Source organism: Coturnix japonica, chromosome 9 (genome assembly GCF_001577835.2).
Source record: "Coturnix japonica isolate 7356 chromosome 9, Coturnix japonica 2.1, whole genome shotgun sequence".
NCBI classification, from domain to species: domain Eukaryota; kingdom Metazoa; phylum Chordata; class Aves; order Galliformes; family Phasianidae; genus Coturnix; species Coturnix japonica.
In genome coordinates, this window is record NC_029524.1 from 3569516 (window position 1) to 3586089 (window position 16574).

Sequence of the window (16574 nt, forward strand, 5' to 3'; positions counted from 1 at the left end):
AGTTTTGGAAGCACTTTGGGGATGCTCACAAGCAGAAGAGTGGCTGAAATAGTCTGAGTGATCCCCCAGCAGGTACCTGTGTAGATAGTAGATGGCTTTTGGCTATTTCTATCTGAAATAGGGACAAAAAATGGCCACGTGAAAGGGTGGATGTGATGGCCTTCTCCAGATCTTTCCACAGCTGTGCCTGGCTCTGTTTCTGCAGCTCCATGCTCAGAGCTCACCCCATTGACCACAAAGCATGTGGTAACCAGGAGAGATAAACAGATAAAACACCATTACCAGAAATATAATTTATTCTTGTGTCTTTCGGCCAGTTGTTGTACATCCCTGAGGTCTGAGGTTCTGTCTCACTGGCACAGCGGGCACTGCCAGCAGTGGTGCCACCACCAGTGCAGTGTGGGACGGGGTCAGCATCCCAGTCCTTCTGTTCTTAGTGGTTTACCCTAAGGCTGAAGCTTCACTGACAGATCCAAATAGATCTGCCCCTCTTCCACTTTACCTTTCCACGTGTGGATTGCAGCCCTCGCCCTCCAAAACACGCAGATGTGAAACGTTCACCATGGAAGTTCACATCTGCGCCGGTTTCGTGTTGGCCTCTGGGCATGTCCCTGTGGTCACATATGGAGGGTGACCACAGCGGTGTGAATAAATAAAAGCAAGCACCAGGCAGCCCAAAACACCAGCAATGGGCCACCAGATGGATGCAAGTTCTCAATCCCCCCACCTGCACGCTCCCCTCCGCTCCCCATAGGGCCCTTCTGCCTCCTCAGCCATCAGTACGGGCTGGACACCCCGCACCTCCTCTTCACCATTTTCAGCAGTTTTGGCTTCAGCATGAGGAAGAGCACAGTGAAGGCCACCAGCAGCGTCAGGCAGGTGGGCAGGGCGAGCACCAGGTAGAGCAGGGCCATGTCGGCCGTCCTCCATTGGCAGTCCCGCAGGACGGGCTCAGGCAGCACCCAAGCACTGAGCCGCTGTGAGTCGTAGTTACAGGTCACCTCGCGCCCGTCGGGGACACGCAGCTGCTCCACGCCATGCAGGGCCTGCCACCAGCCCAGCGTGCAGCAGTTGTAGGGGTTACGGCTGAGGTAGAGCTCCTGCAGGCTCCTCCCCAGCGGCCTCCAGGCCATGTCCGCAGGTAGAGCCGTCAGGCAGTTGTCCCGCAGGTCGAGGCTGAGCAGCTTCAGCGCGCCCAGCGAGGCGGGGAGGGCGGTCAGGGTGTTCCCCGACAGGTCCAGGCCCACCAGGCTCTGGAAGGCAGAGAAATCCACCGAGGTGGTGGAGGACAGGTTGGTGTTGCGGAGGGACAGCACCTGCAGCGTCGCAGCCAGGTCCCGCAGCCACCCCAGGTCCCCCAGCAGAGCCTCCCGGTTGTCGGAGAGGTCCAGATGGGTCAGGGCTGTCCCTCGGAAGGGGTGGCCGCCCAGAGCCCGTAGACCACAGCCGGCCAAGGACAGGTGGGTCAGGGTGGTGAGGCCCCTGATGTCCACACAGGGGGCACTTTGGCCCAAAATGACCGGCTGGGGACACAGGTCGAGGCGGTTGTAGCTGAGGTCAACTGTAGTGATGTGCTTGGTGTGAGTGAAGATGCCGGCAGGAAGCGCCCGCAGCATGTTGGTGCTGAGGTTGAATTGCTGCAGGCTGGGCAGGGTGGGCCCGGTGCCCATGTCCTCCCACAGCTCCGTCAGCAGGTTCTGACTGAGGTCCAGGTCCGTCAGCATGGCCAGGGGGTCCCGCTGTGACAAGTGGAAGGTCTCCAGGCAGTTCTGGTTGAGCTTCAGGTGGGTCAGAGAGGGCATCTTAGCCAGAAAACCCTCCGGCAGGTACCAGAACTGGTTCTGACTCATGTCCAGGAGGCGCAGGGAGGAGAGGTTGCTGTAGCAGACCTCGTCCCACAGCCTGACCGTCGTGACGTTGGTGGAGTTGCCATCGATGAGCAGGAACTGCACGGTGACGTTCTCCAGGGACGTGCCATTGGGGAGGAGCTGGTAAAAGCTCATCTCGTTGTCCTTCAGCAGCAAGGAGTGCAGCTTGCTCTGCCGGGGCAGCACGGGGAAGAAAAGGAGCTGGTTGTGGGACAGGTCCAACACCTCCAGCTCAAAGAGGTCATCGCTTTCCAGGGCCAGAAACCACTCGATGATATTGTAGCTGACATTGAGCACCCGGAGCTGGGTCAGGTTGAAGTCCACGATGCACGTCATGTAGTTGTAAGCTATGTTGAGCCTCTGCAGCCTCTGCAGCCCTTCAAAAGCTCGGTCAATCTCAAAGATGTAGTTCCTCTCCAGGTTCAGCTCCAAGAGCTGCGTCAGGTTGGTGAAGATAGAAGAGTCCAGTCTCATGATGACATTCCTAGCCATGGACAAGGACTCCAAGGAAGACAGGTTGCTGAGCAAAACAGAAGCCATGTCCTCAGTGAGCTGGTTTCCAGCAAGATCGAGCGTTCTTAAGGCTGGCAAAGCAGAAAGAGCAGCTGCTGTCAGTGAGTAGTTGGTGAAGAGCTGGTTGTCTGCCAAGGACAGAGCGTGGAGGCCCTGGCTGCCTAGGAAGGCACCAGGCTTGATGAGCTCCATCCGGTTTTTGGTCAGGCTGAGATGCTTCAGCTGGTGGTATGAGAGCAGAGAGGCACGGCCCAGGACCCGGATAGTGTTGTCATCCAGCAACAGCACTTCAATGTCACCTTGCAGATTCCCAGGGACAGAGCTCAACCATTTCCTCCTGCAGTCTGCAGTGCTCTGCACCTACAGCAAGAAGGGGACATGCAACACCTCACTGCGAGGCATGAGATGGGGGAGATGATAAGTCTGGGGATAAAAGTGAGACAGAGGTGATTCCTCAGGTAAAGCCTCATTGTCCCACTCCAAACCTTAGCTCCAGTGCCAGGCCAGCAGCTGGGAGGGGAAATCTTGGAGAAGCTGAGGTGCCTGGGGCTTGTAGGGGAGAATCAAGGGGTCAGAAGGGCAAGGATTTGCAAGAGAGAGGACTTACATGCTCGCAACCACCAGGAGACACTGCCCACGCTGCGCCCGCCCCATCTCCCCATCCTACTGCCAGAAGTAGCAGGGAGAAAACAGGCAGCAGGGCCTCCATCTCAGCAGCAGCAATCCTGTGGGCACAGAGAGGTCAGCAGCTGCAGCACAGTCAGCTCAACAGCATCCAAGGGAACCCAGCACAGCAGTGGTCACTCTTGCACACCTTCCTGCCCGCAGCATTCAGCCACCACAAGCTGCCCAGCTACCACCCACAGCACAGAGACCCCCATGGGACAGGAGAAAGCGAGGGACAGAGCAGCACACACACAACACTGCTCTACAGGACAGACATCACACAACCACAGCCCTCCCGGAGCTTACAGCCTCCTCCCCAGTGCCAACACTCCAACCCCAGCACTGGGGAAGCGCTGCTTTTCAGCACAAGGGCCCCCTGTTGCTTCTTTTGTGGGTCAGGAGCTGCCAGTATTTGCATCTGGGGATAAAGCTGAAGCTCAGGCAAATGAGCAACGAGGGCTCGGACTTCTCATAGCTGGTGCTTGAAGAAGCGATCGGATGTTATTTTTGGCAGCCTGGGGAGCCAGAGCCTCATGGCTGGGGGTAAAATGGGGACACCTCCTGGGTTATGTCTGTCTATTGGGGCAGCCAAAGGAAGGAAGCTGATACCAAATCCAGGGGGGACTGGAGGAAGACCCCTTTCTCTAGGTGAAAGCTACCACCCCTCTGAGCCTTCAACGTCCATGTCAGGTCCTTGTGGTGCCCCCACCATAGCACAGCTCCCCAGAACCCCAAAGGTTTTGCCTCCAGCTTGGCAGCAGCACCCAAACCCCTCTTCTTTTCCCCCACCGCTGCCTTGTTTCTGCCCAGCTTTGGCCTCCCATCTCCATCCTCCCTTGTTTTTGGGGGGCAGCTACTCACCACCTGTGACAGCGCGTGGGGCCTGCAGCAGCTCATCCTGCAGCCTGCAGCCCCTGCACTGTGCTGGGGGGGGTTCTATGGGGCCGGGGCCGGATGCAAACCACCGAGGTGTTCTCCCACCCGCTTTCTGCCGAGCGCTAAGATGGGCTTTGCGGAAGAAGCGAACGGAAACTGCAGTCACATGGAGGCAGAGAGCGCGGCGAGGCGTTCACACCCCGGGTCGTGCACCCACAGGCAGCCCCGGCTGCAAGGAGGAACCACGGGGTGGGGGCTGTGGGCAGGGCCCCAGGGTGCAGCGGGACCAGCCTGAGGCTGCTTGCGGTGGTTGGGTTCAACCTCAGCGCGTTTCCTGTAGGGGAAGAAGAAGAAAGGGACCGATGTCGTTCTCAGCATCCCAAGCCCAGGCTGACACTGTGCCCAGATCACAGAATCACCAAGGTTGGAAAAGACCTACGAGATCATCCAGTCCAACCATCCACCCATCACCAACAGTTCTCACTAAACCACATCGCTCAACACAATGTCCAAACATTCCTTGAACACCCACAGCATCAGTGACTCCTCCACCTCCCTGGGCAGCCCATTGCACTGCCTGACCACTCTTTCAGAGCAGTAATATTTCCTAACATCCAGCCTGAACCTCCCATGGCACAGCTTGAAGCCATTCCCTCCGGTCCTATCTCCAGTTACACAAGAGAAGAGGCCAACCCCCAGCTCACTACAACCTCCCTTCAGGAAGTTATAGAGAGCTGTAAGGTCTCCCCTGAGCCTCCTCTTCTCCAGGCTGAACATTCCCAGCTCCTTTATCCGCTCCTCATCAGCCCTGTGCTCCAGACCCCTCACCAGCTTTGTTGCCCTCCACTAAACACGTTCCAGGGCCTCAATGTCTTTCTTGCAGTGAGGGCCACACAACTGCCCTTGGCCTTCTTGCCCACCTGCTGTCTGGGTGACCCTGACCCATTGGTCATCTGCTCAATGCAGCCCCCCATGCTCCTGCAGCCGACCTATACGGCCTGGGAGGCTTTTTCTTCTTTGCTTTTTACCCTGAATTTCATTTCTTCTCTGTTCGGAGGCTCAGTGCTCCCACAGCACTCACTAAAAAGGCCCCGCGGTTTCATTTCCTGCATTTTCAAGGAAGTTTGAAGTCTAAAAATCAAGAAGGAAAAGAGAGAAGCACTCGGCGTTCAAGCGAACCAGAGCAGATGGCAGAAACTCCGCAGCGGGGCAAAATTCCCAGGGTGTTACTCGAGGTCAGCAGCATCAGCACCAGCTGCACAGCCCCCTGGTCCCCAACACAAGGACACTGACTGAGGGCAGGAGCTGCAGGGGGTTGACCCCAGGGCTGGGAGGTCCCACAGCATCCTCAACACACAAAGAGGGGATCTGGAGAAGCATATAATGCTGAGTATTGCTTTGCAGGGAGGACTGCTCTGAGTGGAGGATGGACCTTGCTGGCTCATTCGCCTTCATTGATTCTCACACCAACAACTGCAGCCACCTTGGGGAGGTGGAAGGAAATAGCCCAGCAAAGCAAATGACAGCCTAAAGGGAACCAGGTGAGCCGCCAGTGTGAGCAGCTGAGAGCACAACACCTTCAGGTTGGGAAACAGAGGCTGAGGACGTAGCCTCCAATCCAGAGTGACTGTGAGAGAGGATCCCTCATTTAACCCAGAGGGAAGGCAGCAATAGGTGTGAGCAGAAAGCAAAAGGCCATTTCTGGAAGCACGGGGGCAGGAAGGGAAGCGGGGTGCTGGTCAGCAGCCCGGCCACATCCACTTCCCAGGCTCCCGCACCCATCCCTGGAGCAGCTCCAGCACTGCGGTCTGTGCCCTTCCGCCTCCCACCTCCATCAACGTAAGCAAGGAGGAAGCGGGACAGGGAGCAGGGAGCCACAGAAGCCACCTCGTTTCCCCCATACTCCCTCAGTGGTCAGCACGAGGGCTCAGCACTGCAGACCTGAGTGCTGGAGGTGTGGGCGCTCTGCAGAGCTGCTCATAACACACCTGTGGGAGCAGTGAGAAGGAAGAGCTGCTGACCCTTCCTCCCTGACCTCTGCAGGAGCTGCAGGCCTTGTGAGCGAGCTGCTTACACCCACGGTTTGCTCTTTGCTTGCACGTTGCCCACGCTTCCTCATAGGGCTGTATGATGTGGACACACCGATCTCAGCTCTGTATCTGCTCTCTGTGGCACTCCCCCAGCACATTTACTCACAGATTTGGTATAAACCTGTCACGACCAGGAGCTCTGAATTCACCCAAAGGAGGAGGTACCGATGAGGCACCCCATGACATCACCCAGCAGCACATGCTGGCACGACCCCAGCTCCCCTCCACAGTCCTTTCCAGCTGCTGTTCTGCTGAAGAGAAGTGAGAAATTGTGTCATTAAAGCAAAGGGAAGTGAAATTATCTCAGCTCTTGTCTGAGCGTTTCCCCTCCCTGCTGGTCACAGAGCCAAGGGCCCTTTTAGGACAAAGCCTGTGGGGTGGCAGGGCTGCAGCACCCTCTTGTCCTTGGGGCACATTCCTTGTCTGATGTAAGAAAACAGAGCAAACTGCCAGGTCGGGGTTCCTGTGTCTTTTAACAAAGTCCAGCCTGAAGTGACACCGTCGTAGCTCAGGGTTCATCCCTGCAGCCACTATGGGAAAGGCTCAAGGTGGGATTTCAGCTCTCACTTTGATATTGTCTTCTCCTCCAGGCACAAAGACTAAGCACAGGAACACAAGGGGGGAAAAGCTCAGGGAGATGCATCAGTGAATGCAGCAGACATCTGCCTCCAGCTTTAACGCACGCCTCAGGATGCGAAGACTCCAGTGAAAACAAGAGCAGGTTCACGACCTGAAATCATAAGTTCAAGGAAGGATTAAGAAAATAATAAATCACTTTGCCAAACACACAGCGAAGCACCCGGGGACACAGCACAGGTACCGAGCAGCAAAATGCTGCAGGCACATTGAGGTCCCATCGCAGCCGGTCCTTACACACCATCAGTGCTGCAGCCTGGATGAAGTGAGGTGAGGCTGAGCTGCAGGAACAGCAGGAGCTTCACACAAAAGACAGGAGCAGACAGGGTTACACCTCGGTACCTTCCTCCATTCAAACACTGCCTGCAGGTAAAAGCAGAACCAAAGAGCTTTTCACAATAGAAGAACAGGCTGGATTCAAAGTCAAAATAAATCAATCAGCAGCGGCTGTTGGATGGAATACATTCGATGGATGGCTTTGCTTTGGGTGACCGGTGACAGACACCTGTAGGGATGCACAGCAGTGTGGGACAAAGCAGTATGGGGCTGACTGGAGGACTGCCCGCACTGTGCGGCAGCACCCAAACCTCCTCTTCCTCTGCAGGTGACCTCGGGCTCCCAGCTCACCCCATAACCTTCACCCTAACCGCAGGACCCGGCGTTTCAATGGAGAAGCATCTTTCAGAAGTGATACAGAACAAAAGGAGGAGGGGATATGGACTAACAGCAGAGGTTCTACATGAAGCATTAACATTGCACAAACCCTCAGCCATCCCAGTAGGTGCCCCCATAGCTCTGTTTGCTTTGCCCTCTGGTGGGAGCTGTGAGAATTCGCCCTGAGTTCTCACCATCCCCAGAATGAGAGAAATCAGCAGATTCAGCATCACCTGAAGCAAAAGCCCTGGGTATTCATTTACCTTAGAACACATCGCAGTAATGGATCAGGGAACACGGACTTGGAGGCGGTCAGATCGGTAGGACTTGGCCCAAACTGAGACATCAGTGTGGAACTGGGAGGACTCAGGAGTCCCTGAGGGCTGGCTGCCTCTCATCCAGCTGCTCTTACACCTCTTTACTCCAGGTACAACCCAATTCTTCCAAGGATGAACGTTATTTAAATTCATGGCTGCTGTCACCATCGCTGTGACAGTGGAAGAGCAAAAAATAGAGGGAGCCATCTGGAAAACACATCCGCGTTACAAGGAAATTCAGAAGTGCAGCTCAGCAGTACAGGGAGAGAAAAGCGAACGTGTTCCAGTTGGATGCGGGACATGGAGGCAGGAGAACACGGCTACATCCGCAGCAACAGGAGCCCAGCCTGTGCATGGACACAAGGACACAGCCCACCAGATCACAGCCATCTGCTCCCCTTCAGTCACCTGAAACGGGGCCAAAAGTTACAGCACCAAAAGGCATTTGCAGGCTCCTATAGGACTCACAGAAAGGCACGCACTGCTGCATTTTAAGCAGAAAAAATATGCTGTAAGAGTAATCTCCCCCGCAGAGCGAGTTGTATCCCCACTGATATTCCAGCCCAGCAGAACCCAACACAGCATCTGTGCGAGCACCAAACGAATCCCAGGAGGCACTGCCTGATTCAGGGTCAGCAATTCTTACAGCTAAGGCTGGAAAAGCTGCACGGGAAGAAGGAAAAAAGATAAGCAGGAATACCTCAGCATAGGGTCTGACCACACATATTCAGTCTTACACCTGCTGGATCCTCATCACACCAAGAGTCCTAGAATGGGGACAGGCTTAGGAGAGCACTGGATGCAGTGCACAGGGGAGAGGAGAGCTGCCTCCCACCTTCCCTGTTCTCCGGCAATATAAGGTCCTGTCAGACCTCACTGCCTGGTCCCCTCCCGTGCCCAGAGCTCATTGTTCATCCCTGGCTCTGCTACCTCCTCTGTCCATGTCATTTTCAAGGATGGTGAACAAGAAGTCAACAAGCACCTTCCAAGGCACCTCCTGCAGCAGCAGGGCAGCGCTGAGCACAGCACCTCCCCTGCTGCCCAGATCTCCAGCTGTAAAAGGGTGTCATTTGAACCATAGAGCTCCCTGTCAGCACCCCCAGGTCCTCCCTTCCTCAACAGTCACACAGCAAATCACGCAGCCCCAGCACCACCATCCTCCTCTCGATAAGACGTCTTGCTCTGCCACACCAAACCGCTGCTCCGTTTCTTCCTTCTCGTTGCAACAACACACACAGATGAGCCCTTCTGAATTATAGCAGTTTATTGTAATACTTTGTACAGCCAGCGTTGGTCTCCAGGAATAAGTTATAGTTTTACGTGAGTTCCCCCCCCCCCCAACCCACCCTTAAGGAATGTTCAGCTTTCACCACACCGAATCGAGAGGGAAATAATTTATAGGGTAAGACGCAGTCTGAAGGATGGCAATCAATCTTTGTTTGTGAACAAAACTCCTCCGAAGTTCCCAGGGTTTACTTACATCTAATTGGACTCACGACCCAGCACAGCAGCCACGTCTTACAGAGAACACACCCACACCTCAGCAAAGATCACAACGCTCTGAAACAGGACAGGATTTTGCTTCCCCTCCTCACAAACGAGCCCTGCAGTTTAATCCGACCCAACGCTCATCACTGGTTTGCCATAAACGTACTCACTTGGTGCCGGTCCCACTTCATCAGCCGGTTGCTCTCAGTACCATTTAAAACATCATCTCTCACCGTATCGTTTGTCTCTTTAACACAGCCAAGAGAAAGCGAGCTCCATACCCAGAGCACCTCCAAGCACTGAGCAACACGTCAAACAAAGCAATGCTTTAAATCCCTTTCAATGGTAATAATGCACGTGGTCTGTTCCGGTGCAGAACTTGGTTATTTGCTGTGTACAAAGCACTGCAAAGACTACACAGCAAACGAATCCACGCAGCACCGCACTCCACAAGGGCACTTCCAAATGCTCTACAACACAACAGATGCACACTTACATGGACGTTATTCGGAGTTGAAGCCCCTTCAAGAAATTATATCCCATTTAGAATAAAGCAAACCCTTCATTTGGATGTAAGTGTTCTTTCCGACGCGTTCTATATATACAATTCTTAAAATACACTTAAAAATAGCTGCACACATTTGATATGGTTATACCAGAGGAGGGCAGCCCGGTCAGACCGCTCTTGTTGGTATGTTAAAAAGTGGAAATAAAACCCAACCAGGCTCAGCTCTCCCCGGTACCAACGTCGGCCCCGAGGAGGGGAGGGGAGGAACAAGCAGTTTTAGAACGGGAGTCTTTCACAAAACACACTACTTACAAACCTCGGGTTCATTTCCTCAAGCAGTTTTTCTATCAAATCCTTCCTTCAATAGGTGAGGTCAGGCGCTGCCATCCTAGCAATGAAAATCTGTTGCAACATGCACGTGTCAGCTTCCCACTCAACCAACTGCGACCCTGAGGATTTTGTTTCCTGGCCTGGTAGAAAGAGGAAATGCTCTAATTCCTGAAGTATGGCTGGTCCTCCGTGTCTGAACGCTGCCTGCTTCCCTCCATGGTTCTCGGACACACACCCACACTTAATTTTGTTCTCTAATACACCTTTCCCTCTAACCAACATGCAGATTTCTCCTCCCGATCATCCGCATCGTCACGTCCCCAACGAAACCATCCGTCATCCATCCAAAGGTTTTCCCAGGTAGACCAAAGTCACTTCTGTGTTCCCGTACACGGCGGACACTGCCGGATACAGGCAAACTTTGGGCAGTCCTCTGAAGGCAACTCCCAAGAACTCATAGCCCCTCTCAAACGCTAACGTTTTGTCTTCCATGTCCAGGATAACTCGAATCCTTTCGCCTATCTGGAAACAGAGATGGGAAGAAGAGGGAGAAGAAACAAAAAAAGAGGAAAGAGTCAATATATTCAGATGGAAACACCAACAAAACAACCCAAAAACCAAAGCAAAATCCGTGGATAACACAGATCAGGTTAAAGCGAGGCTTTCCTCGGTGCTTTCACAACAGAGATGTCTCCATTCCTCTCGTATGGACCCCGTACATCTGCTGCCTGTTCCTGCAGGCAGCCCAGGCCTAAGCACCCTCCCAGCATCAGACACAGCCCATCAAAGTGGACCTTGCAGCAGCAGCACAAGCAAGAGCTCTGCTCCAGAACACAGCAGGAGCCTGAACATTTCCAATAGCCCCAAGTTACCAGGGCTCTGTTGCCAGCAGTGACCAGCAGAGCCTACAAAGAGCAACGTTAGATGAGTTGTTTTAAAGGTAAAAGCCAGGTGTGGAGTATCCCCAGAACACATTCTGATGGCACAAGCTGACGGCGGTGCTCCCTTAGCAAGGCATAAAAAGAATTCAGTGCAAATCTTTGGCAAGATGGGTACACAAAACCTACAGTATAGATACACATGTGTGGGTAAAACCAACACCAAATGCAACAGGTTTGGGGCACGGTGCATGGGATGCTCCCCATGTTTATCCTGCACTTGCTGCTTTCAAATATAAACAGAAGGGAGAGGCACCAGCAGCAAATGCAGCATGAGATAGCACAAACTTGTGCTCCTCCACCAGACAACCGCAGCGCCAGGGATTCCTTCCAGCCAATATATTTTGCTTCTAACCAATGCTAACAAGTGCGTGTCTCCCTGCAGCGTGTCTCCTATGAGCAGGTGACCGTCTGTGTACAACTCTGTGATTCTACATCTTAGCAAATACAAATTGCTGATTCAAGCCCTCACCAGTTCTTAAGAAGGAAGCGCAGCTCAGCCTGCAGGCCCCATGGGAGCTCTCCTGGCTTTAAAACCTCTCCTCATCCTGCTGCACAGAAAGGCCCAGACAGGGGCAGCAGGAAGGGGCTGCCAATGGGCAGGGATGGAAAGGGCCAATTCTCTTTGATCCACATTTACTTCTCAATAGCAAAAATGGCAGATATCATTTCCAGACTGAGCTGAGTGCTCGGCAGTGAGCTTTTATATGGGATGTAGAAATATCAGCCTTGAGTTAATGCCAAGATCTTCACGTACAGCTGAAGCACAAGGCATTATTCATCCCAAACCGTGACGCTGTGAGATTGGAATTGAGCTGCAACACGGCTGAAGATGCAACGTGAGGAAAACCATCAGTCCAAAGGCAGCTGTGCAGGAACCAGAACAAAGATAAACACTCGCTGCGAGACACAACAGCGGAGCAGCACCTGTACTTTGATAACCCCAAATCAGCCACACGTCAGGGCCCAGCCAAAGGATGTCACCCATGGGAAGGAGCCCAGAGAGCCAGCAAGCAGCGCACGGCATAGGAGGGCCCTATGTCAGCACGGCCTGTGCTCACAGTGCATACAGCACAGGGGTGAAACACCCACCGTCAACAGACACTGCTGGGCCCTTTAATGCTCCTGAGAGCAGTGCCAGCTTTTGTTGCAGCGGGGGATGCGGTGTTCTAATAACACCCACACGTATTTGAGAAAGAAGGCAGAAACAAAGGAATCATGCACAGAGCAGTGTGGGTGCCCCATCCTCCTGCAGCCTGGAGGTGCTCAGGGCCGGGCTGGATGGGGCCTGTGCAGCCTGAGCCGGTGGGGGCAGCCAGCCCACGGCAGGGATTGGGAGCAGGGTTGCTGTAAGGCACCTTCCAACCCAACCACACAGGGGTTGTGTGAACAGCCGTGATACCTGTTAAGATAAAGATACCGGGGAGCGCAGGGAGGGCCGGCCGCCCGCTCACCTGGTACTTGGGCGCGTTGTTGCACTGCGGGAAGCTGCCGTTGACCTCCCCGTTGTGCAGCAAGTTATTGTCCACCAGGTTCCAGCCCCAGCTCTGGTCGTCGCTGCCCAGCAGGGCCACGTAGCCCTGGCACTGCATGGCCGCCCGCTTCGTGGCGATGCCGATGACGGCCACGGTGCCCAGCGGCCCTTCCCACCACACCTCCCAGGCGTGCCGGCCCTCGCTGAAGCCGATCTTGGTCCTGGCGCCGTCGGTGCTCTGGGCGATGGGGTTGCGGTGCAGAGTGAAGCCGTTCTTCTTGATGTACACGTTCCGGGAGCAGTCGTTGGTGCTGAAGGCGTGGTGGAAGGCACGGACCTAAGGCGGGGGGAGCCAACAGGGGGGTCAGGCCGCGGGGGGCGTCGCGGCCGCGCGGGGGGTTCGGGCTTGGCGCTCACCTTGCCCTTGTATGTGGGCACGTTGCAGAGGATGTCGGTGCGCAGCGCCTCCTCGGCCAGGCAGCGCGCGGCCAGGCTGCGCCACACCTCGCTGTTCTCGTCGCCGTGCAGGACGTGGTGCCACAGCTTGCACACCAGCGCGCAGCTCCGCAGCTCGCGCAGCTCCAGGTACGAGAACACCAGCTCCAGCACCCGGCCCGGCAGCCGCCACCCCGCTCCCCCCGCCGCCCCGCCGCCGGGCCCCGCCGCCATCGCCCCCCGCGCAGGGGGTTGGACCGGGGGGCAGTGGGGGGGCGGCGCCGCGGGAGCCGAGCGGCCCTTCCTGCCCTTCCTTCCCTTCTTCCCTTCCCGTCAGCGGGCGGTGCCGGTAGCGGCGGGTCGGTGCCCAGCGCTCCGCCCGCCCGGCCGAGGCCTCAAGGCGAGGGGGCGCGCGCCGCCATCACCGCCCGCCCCGAGCCGCCCGCCGCGCATGCGCCGAGCCGGCGTCCGCCCCGAGAGCGGCGTCCCCGCGCTGCCGGCCATCATGGCGGCCCGGTGGCACGGCGCGCACTGCGGCTCCGTGCTCTGCATCGCCGCCGGCACCGACGGGCCCGTGGCCTCGGGGGCCGAGCGCGGCGAGCTGGCGCTGTGGGGCCGGGACGGCGTGTCCGCGGGGCTGCTGCGCCTCAACCCCGCCGAGCACGACGTGGCGGCGCTGTCGTTCTCCCCGCGCCGCCCGCACCTCCTGTACGCCGCGCACGGCCCGGCCGTGGCGGTGCTGGACGTGCGGGCGCCGCGGGAGCCCGTGGAGCGGCTCCGCTTCAACGAGGACGAGATCGACTGCCTGGCCAGCAGCCACGACGGGACCCTCCTGGCCGCGGCGGACGATTCCGGGGCCGTCAAGGTGGTGGATCTGGACGGCAACAAAGTGATCCGCTCCCTGCGGCACCACAACATCTGCTCCTCCGTCGCCTTCCGGCCGCAGAGGCCGCGCAGCCTCGTGTCGTGCGGGCTGGACATGCAGGTGACTTTGTAATGGGGGCAGGTGGCTCCGGGCTGCGCGCTGCTCCACCCGGGTCAGGGCGTGGGGCCCAGCTGCGGCGCGGGGTCGTGCCGAGCTTCATTCATCGCAGCGTGGATGTGGTCGGCACGGGGCAATGCAGGGGCAGCGCGGAGCAGCCGTGCCCGCAGCAGCGCTGTCCCACCGTGTGGAGCCTGCACTTACACCGAGTGAATGGCTGCGGGCAGAGCTGCCTGAGGAAAACAAAGTGCCCAAGGCAGAGCAGATGGCAGCCAGAGTGCTGAACGCACACACAGAACTACCTGGCTGCTCTGAGCGTGTTACTGAGCTCACCCCCTGCAGAATTCCGTGCTGAATGTTCTTTGCCTTTTACACTTCTCTGCCTTGTCCCCGTGTGTCACACCCTGTCGGTGCCCCCTCCCCAGCACAGCTCCATGCCGTTCCCTCGGGCCCTGTCGCTGTCACACCGAGCTGAGCTCAGCGCTGCCCATCTGCTCCCTATGAGCTGCAGCTGCCACGAGGCCTCCGCTCAGCTCCTGTGCTCTGGGCCGGACACCCCCCCACCCCCCAGGACTTCCCTTCCCGTGGTTGAGGTCTGACCACGTTCCTGTTTTAGCCCGAGATGCAAACTGTCACTTGTACAAAGGTCTCTGTGGTTCAGGCGGTGTTAGGGGAACTACAGCTGGTGTTCTTTGAAGTGAAATGGGTAAATGACAGATTCCTTTGATCTTTTCCAAGGTTATGCTGTGGAACCTGCAGAAGGCTCGTCCCCTGTGGACCGTAAACCTGCAGGAGTGTGGAACAGAGGAAGACAGTCTGCAGTCAGCCGGGCAGCTCTTTAACCCGCCACTTGCACATTCCCTGTCTGTCGCATCGTGCGGCAACGTCTTTGGCTGCGGAGCTCAAGATGGTAAAGTCAGAATATTCCGAATCACCGGTCTCAAATTTGAACGTGAGCTGGAGTTTAAAGGTCACAGTCTGGGGGTATCGCAGGTGCTCTTCATGCCAGAGTCATACTGCTTGTTGACTGGGGGAAACGATGGGAAGGTGTTGCTCTGGGATGTCAGCAGCGACATTGGAAAGCAGCAGAAAAGTCCAGCAAAGTCAGTCCATAAAAGGAAGGGCCAAGCAGCTGCCAGAAAAGACGGAAAGCTCAACAAAGTGGCTTCAAGTGAACGTGCTGGGATTCTACCAAAGCTAACCATTGAGCATGGAGACAAGGTGAACTGGATCATGTGCACGGAGATCAAAGGCTCCACGAGAGTATTAGTTGCTGATCAGAGTAGCTCGATATCTGTTTATCCGCTGCCAGAGTCTTAGGCACCGAAACAGAAAATTGTGGGGAAGAATCATTTCTCTGCATTCAAAATGCAATTCCAGTTAAATCTGTTGACAGTGAAATGAACAACGAGGCCTCCTGCGTTCTCAGGAATGGCCACGGATTCGCTGTGCTCTCACAGATGCTCACGATGTCATTGACCTGTGTTACATCTCCAGCAGCTGGTGGTGCTCACTGCGGCTGTTTCTTGTAGGCTGGCCATTAGTTCATAACTGTAAGGACAGAACTGAAGTTGCAGGAATAAACTGAACAGGGAAATCCACTATGCTAAATGAGGATGCTGCCCAGTAACAGAGATGGAATTGAGTTCCTTCTGCTTCAAACAATTCCAGTGCTTTGTTTTACTTTCCCTATTAAATAGTGCCGCAGCCAACTTGAGCTGGATCTCTTGGAAACATGGTTTGCATTCTTTTGCATATGAGACTAGAGAAGCCTTAACTTACTAGCAAGTAATCGAGTTAGTAGCCATTGTCAACAGTAAAGAAGATGGGGAAAGTGTTGGCATCTGTCTGCTGGGTCGGCCGTCGTCTGCATTGAGTTGTTTTTCTCAGAGAGAAAAATTGCTCTTATGTCTGTCTTAATAAATGCTCTCTCTCGCTGCTCCCATGTGTTTATATTCATTCTAATCTTGCCTAACGTAGGTGCTGTGCAAAAGTTTGTCAAGAAGTGTATTTATAGGCCATGGGGTAAATACAAAGGGACAAATGCACTGTTCTGCCTAACCTAAGTACTTCCATGGCTTTCCCAAAGCTGCTAAAAACACTGCAAGCCAAACTTGGCGGTTACAGCTTGTTAGAAACAAGTTTTGTGTTAGAAACAATGGTTTTGCGTAGCCATCTCCTGCAAATATTTATGGGTGAGGTTTCAGTGGCTTTCATTATTGGCCCTCAGGAGCAGCTCCCTGCAGCCATGTACAAGTTGTTCTCATTCAAATCTGGCTTTTCATCCAAAGAACAACCCAACAACAATCTGCACAGCCTTTAAAAGCAGGAGACTATGGCCCAGGAGATAAGCTTGAAGGCAGTATAGATAAATAAACCTGAGCAGCAAACAAGCGGACTACATTTCCCCCTTCTCATTATTCCCTTTATGTCTGAAAGACAGATGAGATCAGTGTGTCAGAAGCAGAGCTCCAGTTGTGTAATTCGATGTGTGGTACGTTGAGGAGCATGTGTCTGTGCATCTGTCAGCTATATTTGGATGTACGGTCTATTAAAAGCCCAGTGCAATCACCCTCCAGCAGGAGTCAGAGCCCCCATCCGTGGTGTTGACTGCCTCAGGGGAGGACTGGAGCCCACCACTGCTTGACTTCTCCAGGACGATGGCTAAAGACAGCATATCCCTGCGCTCCCTGAGCAAGACGTTAAACAGGTCTTTAAAGGGTTGTGCTAATGCTGCCTTAGGGGATGAGTGGCAAACAGGACTGGGGCAGGGGGAGAGGAGACAAGATTATGCTGTGG

General features: G+C 55.2%; 3 protein-coding genes across 4 annotated transcripts; 1 reads left to right on the top strand and 2 right to left on the bottom strand.

The window, feature by feature from the left end:
* Positions 1–278: 278 nt before the first annotated feature.
* On the bottom strand, positions 279–8907 carry NRROS (negative regulator of reactive oxygen species). Of its 2 annotated transcripts, XM_015871101.2 has the most exons (6): positions 7567–8907; positions 6891–7012; positions 4952–6743; positions 3909–4257; positions 2989–3106; positions 279–2741 (listed from the first exon to the last, which is right to left on the bottom strand). In XM_015871101.2, exons 5-6 carry the CDS (start codon positions 3088–3090, stop codon positions 777–779), a joined length of 2067 nt encoding a protein of 688 aa, XP_015726587.1. In that variant the 5' UTR covers positions 3091–3106; positions 3909–4257; positions 4952–6743; positions 6891–7012; positions 7567–8907; the 3' UTR covers positions 279–776. The 2 variants fall into 2 exon arrangements, with proteins under 2 accessions (XP_015726587.1, XP_032302439.1); XM_032446548.1 differs by having other exon boundaries at positions 2989–4257.
* A 92-nt stretch (positions 8908–8999) lies between these two features.
* On the bottom strand, positions 9000–13234 carry FBXO45 (F-box protein 45). The gene is made up of 3 exons (XM_015871120.1): positions 12776–13234; positions 12339–12695; positions 9000–10468 (listed from the first exon to the last, which is right to left on the bottom strand). The coding sequence occupies exons 1-3, from the start codon at positions 13025–13027 to the stop codon at positions 10283–10285; spliced, it is 795 nt and encodes a 264-aa protein (XP_015726606.1). The 5' UTR covers positions 13028–13234; the 3' UTR covers positions 9000–10282.
* A 34-nt stretch (positions 13235–13268) lies between these two features.
* WDR53 (WD repeat domain 53) lies at positions 13269–15718 on the top strand. The gene is made up of 2 exons (XM_015871115.2): positions 13269–13778; positions 14514–15718. The coding sequence occupies exons 1-2, from the start codon at positions 13299–13301 to the stop codon at positions 15093–15095; spliced, it is 1062 nt and encodes a 353-aa protein (XP_015726601.2). The 5' UTR covers positions 13269–13298; the 3' UTR covers positions 15096–15718.
* Positions 15719–16574: the final 856 nt, after the last annotated feature.